The following is an 18,069-nucleotide window of genomic DNA, read 5'->3' as shown; positions in this document are numbered from 1 at the left end:
TTTTTTTCTTGACTCACAAAACAGACAACCAAACCCGGATTCTTGATTCTCCAGCTGAGCTCAGGTCCCCTGAGGGGATGAGGCTGAAGCCAGAAAGGCCCTACTCACAACACGCGACCTTCTCCATCCTCCAGCCCACCAAGACAGCTCAGCTTTTATCCAGTGACATCTTGGAATTCCCCGTGAAATTTCACATGAAGAAAAGATTCATTTTGCTTAAAATTGAATAACTACTTTTATAAAGAAGGATTTATAAGCCTACACGGAAGCTGAGAATACATTTAACTGGATAAAACAGATTAAAAACCAGCAGCTCTTCTCACAGATCCACACAACAGACAGAAGTCTCAGAATCCACTGGGCTGAGTGAAGAACACCAGACTCAAAAGGCAATATATTGCGTGGTTTTTCTCTCTATGACATTCTGGAAGTTGACGGTGAGGGATTAACTACAAAGAAGCCTGAGGCAATTTTATGGGGTGTTGGAATGCTCTTGACCTTCATCGTGGTGGCAATGACATACTACATACATTTGTGAAAACTCACGGGAATGGCAGGGCACAGTGGCTCACTCCTGTAATCCCAGAACTTTGGGAGGCTGAGGTGGGTGGATCACCTGAGGTTAGGAGTTTGAGACCAGCCTGGCCAACATGCTGAAACCCTGTCTCTACTAAAAATACAAAAAAAAATTAGCTGGGCGTGGTGGTGGGCGCCTATAATCCCAGCTACTTGGGAGACTGAGGCTGGAGAATCGCTTGAACCTGGGAGGCAGAGGTTGCAGTGAGCCGAGATCGTGCCACTGCACTCCAGACTGGGCAAAAGAGCAAAACTCCATCTTAAAGGAAAAAAAAAGAAAACTCAGCTGGGTGTTGTGGCTCACACCTGTAATCCCAGCACTTTGGGAGGCCAAGGCAGGTGGATCACGAGGTCAGGAGATCGAGACCATCCTGGCTAACACAGTGAAACCCCATCTCTACTAAAAATACAAAAAAATTAGCTGGGCATGGTGGCACATGCCTGTAGTCCCAGCTACTCAGGAGGCTGAGGCAGGAGAATGGCGTGAACCTGGGAGGCAGAGCTTGCAGTAAGCCGATTGCGCCATTGCACTCCAGCCTGGGCGACAGAGCAGGACTCCATCTAAAAAAAAAAAAAAAAAAGAAAAAGAAGAAAACTCACAGGACTGTACACTGAAAAAGGTGGATCTGCTGCAGATAAATTACACCTTAATAAAATAAAATCAATTGGCAGCTCTGTGTGCTGGTATATGAGCAGTCTTTCTGAAGGACACGTGGCTGGAAAGTGGCTGCCTCAGGAGGAGAGGTGATGAAAACGTACAATTGTGATGGTTGCATAATTTTGTGACTACACTAAAAACCACTTTAAATGGGTGAACTGTGTAGTATGTCAATTAAATCTCAATAAAACTGTTGTAAAAATAATAAAAATAGACCAGGCGCAGTGGCTCACATCTGTAGTCCCAGCACTTTGGGAGGCCAGTTTGAGACCAGCCTGGCCAACATAGCAAAACCCCGTCTCTACTAAAAATACAAAAATTAGCCGGGCATGGTGGTGGGCACCTGTAATCCCAGCTACTCAGGAGGCTAAGGCAGGAGAATCACTTGAACCTGGGAGGTGGAGGTTGCAGTGAGCCAAGATCGCACCACTGCACTCCAGCCTGGGTGACAGAGCGAGACTCCAACTCAAATAATAATAATAATAATAATAATAATAATAATAATAATAATAATAATAAATTTCAGATGGACTAAAGGAAAAACAGAAATAAAACAATAAAAGAATTAAAAGAATTTCTTTTTTTGAGACAGAGTCTCGCTCTGTCGCCTAGGCTGGAGTGCAATGGCGCGATCTCGGCTCACTGCAAGCTCTGCCTCCTGGGTTCAAGCGATTCTCCTTCCTCAGTCTCCCAAGTAACTGGGACTACAAGTGTGTGCCACCACACCCGGCTAATTTTTTGTATTTTTAGTAGAGACGGGGTTTCACCGTGTTAGCCAGGATGGTCTCCAACTCCTGACTTCGTGATCCACCCACCTCGCCCTCCTAAAGTGCTGGGATTACAGGAGTGAGCCACCGTGCCCAGCCAAGAATTTCTTAATTAAAAAAAAAAAAAAGAATTTCTTTAAATGGACACAAAATGCAAGAGCCGTAAGCAAAAAAACTGATAAATTTCACAAAATCATCATTTTAAACGTCCATACAAGTTACAGATTTGATGACAGTATCAGTGCAGAAACGATGGCCTGACCACTAGCAGGGGCGTAGGCAACTGCCAGCCATCTCCTGACCTGACCTGGCCTGGCCTGCACTGATGGGTTACAAGTAGATGAACCATGCAGCTAAGCAGGAGTCAAAAAATCCACAACTGTTGGGTTAACTGGAAACTTCATTTGGGAACCAAAAACTTTAGTTAATAATCTTCCTGGGCTTTGCCACAATATCACTCCTGAAAAGTGTGGATCTTTGCTACAAAACAACAACAAAAATTCCAGCCTGGACAACATAGCAAGACCCCGCCTCTACAAAATATAAAAAAATTAGCCATGAGGTAGTTATGATAGCACCACCACACTCTAGCCTGGGTGACACAGCATGACGCTGTCTTAAAAAAAAAAAAAAAGAAAAGAAAAGATCTCTAAGAAACCTTGTTAAATGAAAACAGAGACAGGGCAGAGGAGAGGGGAATTTGGGTTAGGGTAGCCAGGAAAGACCCCCTGCGAGCATGTCACCAGTGTAAAACAGAAGGAGGATGAAGAGGAAGAGCATTCTAAACAGAAGGAATAGCAGGTGCCAAGTCCTTGAATGGGGCTGTGCTGAGCAACACCATGAAGGCAGCAGTCCAGGGCCTCAGCAACACTTCCAGTAACTCCAGGGCTATAGACCAGAGGCCGAGTGCTATGACCTGAATGTCTGTGGCCCCCTGAAATTCATATGTTGAAATCCTAACCACCAATGTGATGGTATTAGGGGTGGGGCCTCTGCAAGGTGATTAGGTCATGAGGGGTGGCGCCCCCACTGGGATTAGTGCCCTTATACAAGAGCTCCCAGGGTTCCTCCCCTTTCTGCCATGTGAGGACACAGCAAGAAGGCACCACCTAGGAGTTAGGAAGCAAGCCCTCCCCAGACACCAAATCGGCTGGTGCCTTGATCTTGGACTTCCCTGCCTCCAGAGCTGTGAAAAATGAACTTCTGTTGTTTGTAAGCCACCCAGTCTATGGCACACTGTTAGAAAAACCCAAACAGACCGAGAAACCAGGTAGCCCCACTCACCCCCTCACTGTGCTGCACCACACTGCCAATGTTATGCAGTGACTGGAAGTTCTGGGTGTTCACAGAGCCGAACTCCACAATCTCATCATCCACTTGCAGACCCTGGAGAGGAAAGGAAAAATGGAAAATCAGGCTAGAGGTTCAGTGTGCTCCTGGTGGTCTCTAACCTTCAATACCCAATTTAATGCCAAGGTCACGAGTTTGTTTTCTATAGGATAGGCTCAGAACAAAGAGGTCAGGGATGTAGACACCTCATGCAGGAAGGGGCAGTGGGTAACAGGGCCACCTCCTCCTGGGGCTCCTTTGAGGGCAGCTCTAGTAAAGATGACCAGGTTTGCCCAATGTCTGAGAGCTGGCAGTTACCAGACACTGTGAAGGCCTTGAGGAGCATGGGAAAGGCCAAATGCTGCTCTCTGCGGTCCTAACCCAGGTTCAAGGGTAAGAGAAGGCAAGCCAGGCTGGGCCCATTTTATTCAGTGATCAACATTTAGACAAGACATTTGACCTAGAAGCCCCCAGACAAGCAGCCACAGGCACAGGGCGCACCCAAGACTAGAGTGACGCTCTTGTTCTAGGTCCTAAGAAGACAGACCACCACTCATTCACCCCTGTAACAAGTATTTGTTGTGGGCCAACTGGCACTGGGTTAGATGCTGTAGATGGGGTAGTGAATGATAGGGAGCTTCTGTGTAACTTACAGACTTGTGACCATTAAAGAAGACTGGTAGGACCAGGGTTTAGGACCCCATTCCACCTGGCAGGAACTATGTGTCCTGACACAAGTTACTTCAGGTCTGCAAGGCTTTTCCTCGAGGATGAAATGAGTACAGATTAGGACCTATCCCAGAAGTGGCTGTGGAATTAAATTTAACTACATCTCCACAAAAAAACTGTACAAGAATGTTCGCAGCAACATGCTTCGTAATAGCCAAAAAGTGGTAACAATTCAAATGTCCATTAACTGACAAATGGATAAATAAAATATGATATATCCAGGCAGTGGAATATTATTTGGCCATAAAAAGGAATGAAGGGCCAGGCACGGTGGCTCACGCCTGTAATCCCAGCACTTTGGGAGGCTGAGGTGGGCGGATCACGAGGTCAGGAGATCGAGACCACCCTGGCTAACACGGTGAAACCCTGTCTCTACTAAAAATACAAAAAATAAAAATTAGCTGGACGTGGTGGCAGGCGCCTGTAGTCCCAGCTACTCGGGAGGCTGAGGCAGGAGAATGGCGTGAACCTGGGAGGCAGTGAGCCGAGATCGTGCCACTGCACTCCAGCCTGGGCGACAGAGCGAGACTCCGTCTCAAAAAAAAAAAAAAGAAGGAATGAAGGGCCAGGCATGACAGCTCATGCCTGTAATTCTAGCACTTTGGGAGGCCAAGGAAGGAGGATCGCTTGAGGCCAGGAGTTCAAGACCAGCCTGGGCAACATAGTGAGAACCCATCTCTAAAAAAAAAAGGAAATAAAAAATTAACCAGGCATGGTTACATGTGCCTACAGTCCTAGCTGCTTGGGAGGCTGAGGCAGGAGGATCACTTGACTCTGCGAGTTTGAGGTTGTAGTGAGCTATGATGGCACCATGGCACTGAAGTCTGGGTGACAGAGTGAGACCCTGTCTGTAAAGAAATGAAGCACTGATCCATGCTCAATACAGATGACTTGAAAATTTGCTAAGTGAAAGAAGCCAGTCATAAAAGGTCACATATTATATGATTCAACTTATAGGAAATGTCCAGAATAGACAAATACATAGAGACAGAAAGTAGATAACTGGGTGCGGGGAGCTGGGGGATTGGGAAGTGATGGCAAATCACTACAGAGTTTCTTTACAAGACAATGACAATGTTCTGAAATTGATTATGGCTGGGCATGGTGGCTCATGCCTATAATCCTAGCATTTTGGGAGGCCAAGGTGGTAGAATCACTTGAGCCCAGGAGGTGGAGACCAACCTACGCAACAGAGCGAAACCCCATCTCTATTTTTTTTTTTTTTTTTTTTTAGACAGAGTCTCACTCTGTCGCCCAGGCTGGAGTGTAGTGGCACGATCTCCGCTCACTGCAACCTCCACCTCCTGGGTTCATGCGATTCTCCTGCCTCAGCCTCCCGAGTAGCTGGGATTACAGGCACACGTCACCACACCTGGCTAATGTTTGTATTTTTAGTAGAGATGGGGTTTCACCATGTTGGCCAGGCTGGTCTTGAACTCCTGACATAAGGTGATCGCCCTCCTAAGCCTCCCAAAGTGCTGGGATTACAGGCGTGAGCCACTGCACCTGGCTGCAAATTTTTAAAATAGAAATAAAATTGATTGTGGTAATGCATAGCTCTGTGAATACACCAAAAGACACTAAACTGTATACGGACTTTAAATGGGTAAATTTTTTTTTTTTTTTTGAGACGGAGTCTCACTCTGTTGCCCAGGCTGGAGTGCAGTGGCATGATTTTCGTATTTTTAGTAGAGACGGGGTTTCGCCATGTTGGCCAGGTTGGTCTCGAACTCCTGACCTCAAGTGATCCACCAGCCTCGGCCTCCCAACATGCTGGGATTACAGGCATGAGCCAATGCTCCCGGTCAAAAAAAAATTTTTTTTAAGACAAGGTCTCACTCTGTCACCCAGGCTGGAGTGCAGTGGCACAGTCGCAGCTCACTGCAACCTCGACTTCCTGAGCCCAAGTGATCCTCCCATCTCAGCTTTCCAAGTAGCCTCAGCCTTCTCAAGTGCTGGAATTACAGGCATGAGCCACTGTGCCCAGCCTAATGTTTTTTTTTTTAAGACACCACATAAGATGCATAACTCATTTGGCAAGATGCCATTCTCATTTTCATCATTCAGTGCCCAGCTAAAATGAGCCCCAAGAAGAGATCCTCTCCCTCTCTTGGGACATTTATCATCTTCTGTCACTTGGAAGAGGTCACTCCCCCACCAATGTAGTGGGCAGCCGAGGCTGACCCCTCTCTAAAACTCTGCCCCCAGCACAGGGCTGGATACACGACAGGCCTCAGTCAGTGTTTGTTAAATGAGTAACTGAACTCCGCACCGCAGCACGGAGAGAACTAGTCTGTCTTTCCACATCCCCGAAGGCTACCTGACCCACAGTGTCCCCTGGGCATGGACTTGAGTGGCCAACCCCTGGATTACCGCGATGCTGGCTGGGGAGCCGGGGCTGATGCTGTTCACTTTGGCGAAGGCCTGTGGAGGGCCCTGGCTCTCACTCTGACCCAGTTTGCGGCTCATGGCCTCTTTGTGGGCCTCAGCCATGTCCCGGGCCTGCTTCTCCTTGTCGCGAGCGTGCAGCTGGTGCAGGGCCTCCTCCACTTGCTTCATCACTGCCTTGTGATCATTCTGCAGGCCTGGGATGAGAACCACACATCAGGGGCCAAGGAAGACAGTGGAGGACACAAGACTCCTACGTTTATTCACTGAAGAGTTAACAAGTGCTTATTACATGCCAGATGTGGAGCTAGAGGCGAGGAGGAGTCTCTGACCAAGACAGAGGACATTCCCTCATGGAGCATTCAGTCCTGCAAGGAGCAGCTCCAGAATAAGTAATTACAATAACATGTGATGACTGCAGGGAGGCCTGGCCAGCAGGGAAGTCTGCCCTCGCTAGTCTAGGAGATGAGGGAAGGCTTCCTGAAGGCAGTGCTGTCTCGGGTGAGCCCTGAGAGGTGAGCAGAAGGAAGGTAACAACCAGCTGAATCCACAGCCATGAACTCAAAGGCATATATATGAGGGGCCAGCGCTGTGATCATGTGAATGAATGACTCAGGCTGGGTGTAATCAAGATTTCACTTTTCTCTGAAATCCTCTAGAAGGAAAAATGCTGCATAAGCCGGGCACAGAGGCTCACGCCTGTAATCCCAGCACTTTGGGAGGCCGAGGCAGGCAGATTATGAGGTCAAGAGATCGCAATCACCTTGCCAACATGGTGAAACCCTGTCTCTACTAAAAAATACAAAAATTAGGCCGGACGTGGTGGCTCACGCCTGTAATCCCAGAACTTTGGGAAGCCGAGGTGGCCGGATCACGAGGTCAGGAGATGGAGACCATCCTGGCTAACACGGTGAAACCCCGTCTCTACTAAAAATACAAAAATTAGCCGGGCATGATGACACGCACCTGTAGTCCCAGCTACTCGGGAGGCTGAGGCAGGAGATTGGCGTGAACCAGGGAGGCGGAGATTGCAGTGAGCCGAGATTGCGCCACTGCACTCTAGCCTGGGCAACAGAGCAAGACTCCGTCTCAAAAACAAAACAAAACAAAACAAAAACAAAAATTAGCTGGGCGTGGTGACGGGTGCCTGTAATCCCAGCTACTTGGGAGGCTGAAGCAGGAGAATTACTTGAACCCAGGAGGTGGAGGTTGCAGTGAGCCGAGATCGCACCACTGCCCTCCAGCCTGGCGACAAAGCAAGACTTCGTCTCAAAAAAAAAAAAAAAAGTGCTGCATAAGCCTAGTAATCCTGGAGACATTCAGTCCAGGAGAGGGAGTCCACAGAGAGGTGGCCAAAGGGCACCCCTGCTACAGGGCTCTTGCCAATTGGCTGGGTTTGGGAGGAAGACCCAATGTTACAAAATCTTTGATTTTTCCAGAAAAGCTGAAAATTGGGATCTTTGAAGTGAAATTCTCTGATTTTTCAGTACAGATAGCTAATTCAAAATGTTGCGAACCACCATGGCAATCTGCAGGCCACGCCAGCACAGCAGCTGGTATTTTGATACCTTGTGCCTGTCAGTGGGATTGCGGTACTACCTGACCTGCCTCCTCTGCCACTGTCACTTTGGAGCAAAGGCAAGACCCTCAGTCGTGAAGGGATTCAAGTTCTCAACCCACAGGAGCAGATGTGGGAAAAGAACCCAGATCTGAACAAGTGGAGACATGCACTTGGGAGGCAGACTTACATAATACATGGTCACTTTCACTAGAAAAGCCCTCCCCCAGTGAGGTCCACAGCATCCCTAGACTCTGCAATGCCTGGCACAGGGAAGTGCTCAATACACAGCTGTTGGGGAATGGAACGAACGACTATTTACAACATATTACAATTCTAATCAAAATGTTGAAAGGGTTTTTTTCAGTACAAAATGTTTCTGCAGTGTATTTCAAAAAACAAATTTGCAATTATAACAAACATACCATATTAACATAAGCTGTTGGCCGGGCACGGTGGCTCATGCCTGTAATCCCAGCACTTTGTGAGGCCGAGGCGGGCAGATCACCTGAGGTCAGGAGTTCGAGACCAGCCTGGCCAACATGGTGAAATCCCGTCTCTACTAAAAAAATACTACTAAAAAATTAGGCCAGGCATGGTGGCTCACGCCTGTCGAGGCCGAGGCGGGCGGATCACCTGAGGTCAGGAGTTCAAGACCAGCCTGGCCAACATGGTGAAACCCTGTCTCTACTAAAATATAAAAATTAGCCGGGCATGATGGCGGATGCCTGTAATCTCAGCTACTTGGGAGGGTGAGATGGGAGAATCACTTGAACCCGGGAGATGGTGAGTGCAGTGAGTGAGCCGAGATCGTGCCACTGCACTCCAGCCTAGGTGGCTAAGCAAGATTCCATTTCAAAAAAAAAAAAAAATTAGTCGGGTGTGATGGTGGGCACCTGTAATCCCAGCTACTTGGGAAGCTAAGGCTGGAGAATCACTTGAACCTGTGTGTATACACATGTGTATATATTTGGGAGGCCTCAGCCTCCCAAAGTGCTGGGATTACAGGCATGAGCCTCTGTGCCCAGCTTATGCAGCATTTTTCCTTCTAGAGGATTTCAGAGAAAAGTGAAATCTTGGTTACACCCAGCCTGAGTCATTCACTCATATGTGTATTTTGCATATATACACGCATGTGTATATTTTACATATATACACATGTATGTGTGTATATATTTACATGTATGTGTAGATATATACACACGTATGTGTATATATGCTGTTAACAACACGGGAGATTACATACAGAAGCCAAAGGACCTACGCATTATTTTCCAATTTTTTTTTCTTTCTTTCTTTTTTTTTTTTTTTGAGACAGAGTTTCACTCTTGTTGCCCAGGCTGGAGCGCAATGGCACAATCTCGGCTCACGGCAACCTCCGCCTCCTGGGTTCAAGTGATTCTCCTGCCTCAACCTCCTGAGTAGCTGGGATTACAGGTTCGTGCCACCATGCCCGGCTAATTTTGTATTTTTAGTAGAGACAGGGTTTCTCCATGTTGGTCAGGCTGGTCTCGAACTCCCGACCTCAGGTGATCTGCCCACCTCGGCCTCCCAGTGTGCTGGGATTACAGGCGTGAGCCACCGCACCCAGCCATTATTTTCCAATTTTTATGTAAATCTATAACTGTTCTTTAAAAAGGCCTATTTTGAGAATAGATTTTCTTTCTTTTTTTTTTTTTGAGACAGAGTTTTGTTTGCTCTGTCACCCAGGGTGGAGTGCAGTTGTGTAATCTCGGCTCTTTGCAACCTCTGCCTCCTGGGTTCAAGTGATTCTCCTGTCTCAGCCTCCCGAGTAGCTGGAATTACAGGCATGTGCCACCACATCCAGTTAATTTTTCTATTTTTAGTACAGACAGGATTTTGCCATGTTGGTCAGGCTAGACTCAAACTCCTGACCTCAGGTGATCTGCCCACCTTGGCTTCCCAAAGTGCTGGGATTACAGGCATGAGCCACTGCACCTGGCCGAGAACAGATTTTTCAAAAAAAGACCAATAAGGAATTGCTCAAACAGATTTTTTTTTTTTTTTTTGAGATGGTCTCTTGCTCTGTCACTCGGGAGGTGGAGGTTGCAGTGAGCCAAGATCGTGCCACTGCACTCCAACCTGGGTGACAGAGTGAGACTCTGTCTCAAAAAATAAATAAATAAATAAGATGTGATGCAGATGGAATCAAGATTCAAACAGATTAAAGAGGAGTTAGTAAGTGAAAAATGTGGAGGATAAATGCTAATAGGACTCTGTGGTGGAGACGGTTGCCTACCTATGGCTGAATGGATAATGGCCCCCAACACATCCACATCCTAGCCCCTAGAAGCTGGGAATATGCCACCTTACATGGCAAAAGAGGCTCTGCAGATGTGATTAAGGACCTTAAGATTTGGACATGATCCTGGATTATCCAGGTGGGCCTGGTGTCATCACAGAGGTCTTTATAGGTGAAAGAGGGAGGCAGGAGAGTGAGAGAAAGAGATGTTATGACAGAATCAGAGGGAGGGAAATGCGATTGCTGGCTGTGTAGATGGACGAAGCCATGAGCCAAGGACGGTGGGCAGCCTTTGGAAACCAGAAAAGACCAGGAACAGGTTCTCCCCTAGATCCTCCAGAAGGAGCCAGCCCTGCCAACACCTTGATTTTAGTCCAGTGAGACCCATCTGGACTTCTTATCTCCAGCTACTAAGTCTGTGGTCATTTGTTATGGCAGAAACAGAAACAAATATACTATCCAATCTGTACTCTCTGCTAGCTCTTTAATTGAAAACAAATCACGTCATTTGTTATGGCAGAAACAGAAAACAAATATACTATCCAATCTGTACTCTCTGCTACCTCTTTAATTAAAAACAATCAGCACCTTGGAAGGCCAAGGCAGGAGGACCACTTGGGTCCAGGAGTTCAAGACTCACCTGGGGCCACTTAGTGAGACTTGTCTCTACTAAAAAAAATTAGCCAGGCACAGCGACACATGCCTATAGTCCCAGCTACTTGGGAGGCTGAGGCAGAAGGAGCACTTGGAGCCTGGGGGGTTGAGACTGCAGTGAGTCATGTTAGCATCACTGCACTCCAGCCTGGAAGACAGAGCAAGACCCTGACTCAAAAAAAAGAGAGAGAGAGAGAGAGAGAGAGAAAATGAAACCAGAAATACAGAACCTTAGAGTCTAGCCCATTCCCTTGGTTCTCAGTCCTTGGATGGGGACAAGACAATCCCATCAAGGCAGAAGAGAAGGCAGTAGATAATACAGATAGTTGGTTTTATTTGTATGCCTTTAACACCTTCCCACCACAAGGTGGGGAAAGTCTTCTAAGAGGGCCACTCACATATGATGTTGTGCCTGGCGGTGCGGACTTGGTACAGGTCCACGTCTGACCGGGGGTAGCCCTCACAGTCCACCAGCGGCTCGTTCATCCCAATGCCTTTTTGCTGGAGGAAAGAAACGTGGTTAAAAGGTGCTCATGGATGTAATGTCCCCAGGATGTCTTTCCCCAGACCCTTCTCCTCTGAAGTCATAATAAAGGTGACAGTAATGAAAACTGCCACATACTGATCACTTACACCAGGGGCTCTACTCATGCCCTCACAACCACCCTGGGGTGGGCACTGTGTTTTTCATTTTTTATTTTTAACGACGCAAGTAATGCATGAATCCATTCTTTTTTGAAGTTAAAACAGTGCCGATAAAACCAAAGACTCCTTTGAGCATCATCCCCAAGGCCAGCCTCTTCCTCCACTCCTTCACACCCTCCTTCCCACAGGTGGCTGACACCTGGCTGCTGGCCCTGGAAGCTAGAGGGGAGTGAAAAGCCCAGACAGCACCCAGCTGTGGCAGGGCTTTGATTCTTCTGAAAATAAAAAGATCTGAAGAAGGAAACTGATAGCACCAGCTGCCTCCGGGGAGAAGAACTGGGTGGCTAGGTGACAGGGCAGGGAGAGAGACAGTCCATTTTATACCCCTCTGTAGGTTTTGAATTTTGCCTATGGGAATGTATTCTTTATTCAAAACAACACTTTTTTTTTTTTTTTTTTAACATGAGTCAGAGGAGAGTACACAAAAGCAGTGAAACCAGTCACATGGTTCAGGAGAGGGGCTTTGCAATTGGTTAGACTTTAATTTGAATCTCAACTCTGCCATGTACAAGCTGGGCATCCTTAGCTGAGACCTTCTCCTCTCTAAGCCTCAGCTTCCTCAATTATAAAATGGGAATAGGAGCACTCGCCTCCCTCCCTACCTGCTCCAAGAACTAATGAGCTGACCTGCAGAGTACTCAGCACATGCCACGCGCATACACAGCATAGTGGGTTGAAGAGCGGCCCCCAAAAACAGTTAACCACGAGCTAACCCCCAGAACCTGTAAATATGACTTTATTTGAAAAAGAGTCTTTGTAGATGTAATTATGTTAAGGATCTCGAGATAAGCTCATCTGGTGGCTGGTGTCCTCATAAAAGAAAGGCAGAGGTAGGTGTGGGACAGACACAGGAGGAAGGCCACATGAAGATGCAGGCAGAGGTTCAAGTGACACAGCTGTAAGCCAAGGACCACCGGCAGTCACCAGAGGCCAGGAGAAAGGCTTGGGAGCTTCTCTCTCAGAGCCTGCAGAAGGAGCCAACCCTGCTGACACCTTGATTTCAGACTTCTGGCCTCCAGAGCTGGGACAAAGTAAATTCCTGTTTTAAGTCACCAACTCTGTGGTGTTAAGGTGGCCTCAGAAAACGACTATGCGCAGAAGTCATAAATAGTGGCTGTAAGGATTAGTCAATCCAGGGACAAGCTGCCAGTGTACACAGGCACTGAGAAGAGGGATTCTGTTCATTTTGCTCGCTTTCTCTCTGGAAGCCTCCGGGTCACACCCAAACCTACTGTCCACTGCACAGGGAGATAGTTCTCCACACTCCCCTAACACAGGACTCGCCGTGACACTGCAGAAATGCGCCAGGGGCTAAAAACCTGTATCTGTTCCTGCCTTCCCGCAGTGGTTAAGGGTTAACCAGCCTTTGAGAATCAATATCACATTGGATAATGCTTCTCAAAGGATGGGATCCATAACACTAGCAGCTCACACACAGGGCATTAAATAACCCTGAATCAAAAATACATATTCCTCTCCCAATTCTCTACAATCCTGCAATTGTCAAGGCAAAAGTGTCCATTTGGTGCTGGTCTCTGCAACACCCCAGTTACTTGCTATCTCTAGGACCCTCTGTTTTTATAACAGTTTTATTGAGATATAATTCAGATACCATATAACTGACCGATGTAAAGTGTAAAAGGTAATGGCTTTTATGTTTGTATTGGTTTGAGACAAGATCTTCTGTTGCCCAGGATCGGGTGCAGTGGTGTGTTCATAGCTCACTGCCACCTTAAACTCCTGGGTTCAAGCGATCTGTCTCAGCCTCCTAAGTAGCTGGGACCACAGGCACATGTCATCACACCTGGCTAATTTTTAATTTTTAATTTTTTTTTTTTAAAGACAGAGTCTCGCTCTGTTGCCCAGGCTAGAGTACAGTGGCGAGATCTTGGCTCACTGCAAGCTCCGCCTCCTGGGTTCAGGCCATTCTCCTGCCTCAGCCTCCCAAGTAGCTGGGACTACAGGCGTCTGCCACCACACCCGGCTATTTTTTTTGTATTTTTAGTAGAGACGGGGTTTCACCGTGTTAACCAGGATGGTCTCGATCTCCTGACCTCGTGATCTGCCAGCCTCGGCCTCCCAAAGTGCTGGGATTACAGGCATGAGCCACCATGCCCGGCCTTTAATTTTGAATTTTTTGTAAAGATAGGCTCTAACTGTGTTGCCCAGGCTAGTCTCAAACCACTGGCCTCAAGTGATCCTCCTGCCTCAGACTCCCAAAGTCCTGGGATTACAGGCATGAGCCACCACGCCTGGCCATTGACCATTTGTATTGACCATATTTTCTTTGGAGAAATGTTTATTCAGATCCTTTCCCTGTCTTCTAATTGACTGTCTTTTTATTATTGACGTGTAAGAACTCTTATTATAGTCTAGATACTATCCTCTTATCAGAGAAATGATATGCAAATATTTTCTCCCATTCTGGAGCTTATCTTTTCATTTTACTATGCCCTTTGAAACACAGTTTTAAATGTTGAAGTCCAACTTATCATTTTTTCTTTTGTAGCTTGTGTTTTTGGTGCCATATCTAAAAAGGCTTTGCCTAATCCAAGGTCATGAAGATTTACTCCTATGCTTTATTATACGAGATTTATAGTTTTAGCTGTCCACTTCTTTTTTTTTTTTTTTTTTTTTTTGAGATGGAATCTCTGTCACCCAGGCTGGAGTGTCGTGGTGCAGTCTTGGTTCACTGCAACCTCCACCTCCCAGGTTCAAGTGATTCTCTTGCATCAGCCTCCCGGGTAGCTGGGATTATAGATGTGTACCACCACACCTGGCTAATTTTTGTATTTTTCGTTGAGACGGGGTTTCACCATGTTGGCCAGGCTGGTCTTGGACTCCTGACCTCAAGCGATCCACACGCCTCGGCCTTCCAAAGTGTGGGATTACAGACGTGAGCCACCATGCCCAGTCTTTTTTTTTTTTTTTTTTTTTCTTGAGACAGAGTCTCGCTCTGTCACCCAGACTGAAGTGCAGTGGCGCAATCTTGGCTCACTGCAAGCTCCACCTCCTGGGTTCAGGCCATTCTCCTGCCTCAGCCTCCACAGTAGCTGGGACTACAGGCGCTGGCCACCACGTCCAGCTAATTTTTTGTATTTTTAGTAGAGACGGGGTTTCACCGTGTTAGCCAGGATGGTCTCGATCTCCTGACCTCGTGATCCGCCCGCCTCGGCCTCCCAAAGTGCTGGGATTACAAGCATGAGCCACTGCACCCGGCCTTTTTTTTTTTTTTTTTTTTAAAGAGACAGCATCTCACTCTGTCACCCACAAGAGAGTGCAGTGGTGCAATTGTAGCTCCTTGCAGCCTCAACATTCAGGGTTCAAGCAATCCTCCTGCCTCAGCCTCCCAAGTAGCTAGGACTACAGGCATGCACCACCACGCCCAACTAATTTTTAAAAAAATTTTTTTGTAGGCCTGGCACGGTGGCTCAAGCCTGTAATCCCAGCACTTTGGGAGGCCGAGGTGGGCGGATCACGAGGTCAGGAGATCGAGACCATCCTGGCCTCAGGTGATCCACCCGCCTCGGCCTCCCAAAGTGCTGGGATTACAGGCGTGAGCCACCACGCCCGGCCCAAACCCACTTTTTAAAAACAAATACAGAGCACGGTTTCAGGCTGAAAGCTTTCAGCAAGCAACAGCAGCTAGCCAGAAGCAACCAACATGCCGTATCAACATGCAAAGCATCTGACCTTATATTTAAGACAAGAGATTATCATTTTCCATATGCAGCGGAGTTTTGAAATTTCCTTTTAAAATACATTTATGGACAAGGCACTGTGGCTCATGCCTGTAACCCCAACACTTTGGGAGGCAGAGGCAGGAGGACTGCTTGAGCCCAGGAGTTTCAGACCAGTCTGAGCAAGCAACATAGTGAGACCCCGTAGCTACAAAAAATACAAAAATTAGCTGGGCGTGGTGGCATGTACCTGCAGTCTCAGCTACTTGGGAGGCTGAGGTGGGAGGATTGCTTGACACCAGGAGATTGAGGCTGCAGTGAACCAAGATGGTGCCACTGAACTCCAGCCTGGGCAACAGAGCGAGACCCTGTCTCAATAATAATAATAACAATAATAATACATTTATATAAGATTAAAAGTAGATCTATTTAAATAAAAATATCAAAGGAATAACACAAGTGGTATATGCATATAGTATACTGCATGTGGTAGAAAGTAAACTAAAGTTTGAGAAATTGCTGGTAATTTGCTTGAAAGCACAGGTTCTGAATGTAACAGACCTGAAGTCTGAATCCCACTTTGAGCATATAGTCAGCACCCAGTAAAATGGTTCTCTGGCCCTCCGTATGAAACTTCATCTTATGGCCGGACGCGGTGGCTCACACCTGTAATCCCAGCACTTGGGGAGGCCAAGGTGGGCGGATCACCTGAGGTCAGGAATCCAACACCGGCCTGACCAACATGGTGAAACCCTGCCTTTACTTAAAATAAAAAATTAGCCTGGCGTACTGGCGCTCGCCTGTAATCCCTACTACTCGGGAGGCTGAGGCAGGAGAATCACTTGAACCCAGGAGGCAGAGGCTGCAGTGAGCCGAGATTGAGCCACTGCACTCCAGCCTGGGTGACAAAGCGAGACTCCGTCTCAGACAAAAAAAAAAAGAAACTTCATCTTACATCACCTAAAATGCATTCCATCCCACCCTACTTGGGCATAATTAATTGCATCTTCCTCTGCAAACTGATCTGTGATTTTACACTAGATGGCATAAGAAAACCTGCATCAGCTTTTGAGCCAGACCCACCACTGCCACTTCCGAACTACATGACCTTAGATAGGCGTTTGCCCCACTCTGGGCCTCAGTTTCCTCCTTATGCAATAAGGATGATAAGCCTTATTTGTAACTCAAAGTTCGGTCCTTAGACCACTAGCATCAGCATTGCTGGGAGTTTGCTACAAATGCAGAATCTGCTCCCTTGCCTCAAACAAAATCTGCATTTTAATAAGATCCCCAGGTAATTCATATACACACTGAAGTTTAAGAATTCACGATACAATCAGCAAATGCCGGGTGCAGTAGCTCACGCCTGTAATCCCAGCACTTTGAAAGGCCGAGGTGGAAGGATCGCTTGAGGCCATGAGTTCGATACCAACCTGGGCAACATAGCGAGACTCTGTCTTTACAAAAAGTACAAAATTAAGATAAGGCAGTCAGCGAGGCACATGACAGCTGTTTAATCACCAAGTAACACCTGTTTCCCCCTCCCTAAAATGGAAAGAGTAACAGCATCCATCTCAAAGGGTTGTTGCAAGGATTAAATTAACTCAACAATGCACAGCACTTAAACCAGCGCCTAGCACACAGTAGGGCTCCATAAACTCTTGCTGGATATCAATATGGCTAACTCTTCAGTTGCTAAAGTTCTTTGCCTGCCTTCTTGTGCCGACAGAGGCCGCACTTGCGGCGCCTTGGGCCTCCCAGGGAGATCCGTTGCGGAGCGCCCAAACTGAGGCCGCCCTGGCATCCCAGTACCCCAGGGACTCCGGGCCGGGTTAGGCGACTTGGGGCGCCCCGAACCCACGCTCACGCTTTCCAGCACGTCATAGTTGGCCTTGATCTGCGCTTCTATCTCCTCCTTGCGCCGCATCAGCTCCTGGACGTCGCTGACAGTCACGACGCCGGCCTGCGAGGAGCCTCCGCTCTGCCTCGCTTCCTCGTCGGACATCGTGAACCCCGGGCCGCGACTCCAGAGACCCGGCTCCCGGGCTAGGGACGACGCCCCAGTAGACCGTAACTACGGCTCCGCCCATGCGCCAAAACACCACAGCCGTCCGCGAACGCGAGAACAGTCAGGGGGCGGGGCTTGGGATGGGGCTTAGGGCGGAGCTGGGTCACCGGAAGCCGCGCCCTGACGGAACACGTGCGCCTGTGGTGACCCGGCAGGAGTAGCGTCGGAAGCAATGGATCCCCACGCAATTGCACACCAACGCTAGGGGATGATCTCGCCCCAGCTGACTCATTTTCTCATTCGTGCAGCAGACATTTATTGAGCGCCTACTGTATGGATGGATACTGTACGCCAGAGAACCGCTGCGTGGCGCTCCAATTCAGTTCTTCACATCCACACAGCCCTGGAGGATTTACAAAATACATTAAGGTTCCTTATCCCTCACTTTACAGATCCGATATGCCTGAGTACACGCCCCGTATCTTGCCACTTAACGGCAATCTGTGTGACCCTAGGTCACTACTTGGCTTCTCTGGGCCTCAGTTTCCTCATCTGTAAAATGGGGCAGTAATTGATAGCAATCTATCTCATAGAGCTGTCCTTCTGCTAACAAATATTCATGGAATGATTCCTATGAGCCATATACTGTTGAAGGTGCTGGATGTTCCTGTTAAGGCCTCTATAAATCGTAGTGATAATAATAACGGTAACAGTGTTTATTTATTGATACTTATAATGTGCCAGACGCTGTTCT

The 18,069-nt window shown here is 47.6% G+C and overlaps 1 protein-coding gene across 4 annotated transcripts in view; it reads right to left on the bottom strand.

The window, feature by feature from the left end:
• PSMD9 (proteasome 26S subunit, non-ATPase 9) overlaps window positions 1–17,452 on the bottom strand; it is a 28,491-nt gene extending 11,039 nt beyond the window's left edge. The window contains exons 1-4 of one of the 4 annotated variants that reach the window (XR_010129440.1): window positions 17,175–17,437; window positions 11,321–11,423; window positions 6,433–6,644; window positions 3,286–3,387 (exon numbers count right to left, since the gene is read on the bottom strand). Coding sequence is in view for 3 of the 4 variants with exons in the window: in XM_004054050.5 (XP_004054098.2) it covers window positions 3,286–3,387; window positions 6,433–6,644; window positions 11,321–11,423; window positions 17,175–17,312 (555 nt within the window). In the remaining variant the exon portion in view is untranslated. Of the gene's footprint in view, window positions 1–3,285; window positions 3,388–6,432; window positions 6,645–11,320; window positions 11,424–17,174 lie in introns of all 4 variants that reach the window. The other 3 variants (XM_004054050.5, XM_055358235.2, XM_055358237.2) reach the window with 3 other exon arrangements.
• Between the last annotated feature and the right edge of the window lie 617 nt (window positions 17,453–18,069).

Source organism: Gorilla gorilla, chromosome 10, assembly GCF_029281585.2.
Source record: "Gorilla gorilla gorilla isolate KB3781 chromosome 10, NHGRI_mGorGor1-v2.1_pri, whole genome shotgun sequence".
Taxonomy (NCBI): Eukaryota; Metazoa; Chordata; class Mammalia; order Primates; family Hominidae; genus Gorilla; species Gorilla gorilla.
The sequence above is the reverse complement of the archived record's forward strand: the minus strand, read 5'-3'. Positions and strand labels throughout refer to the sequence as shown.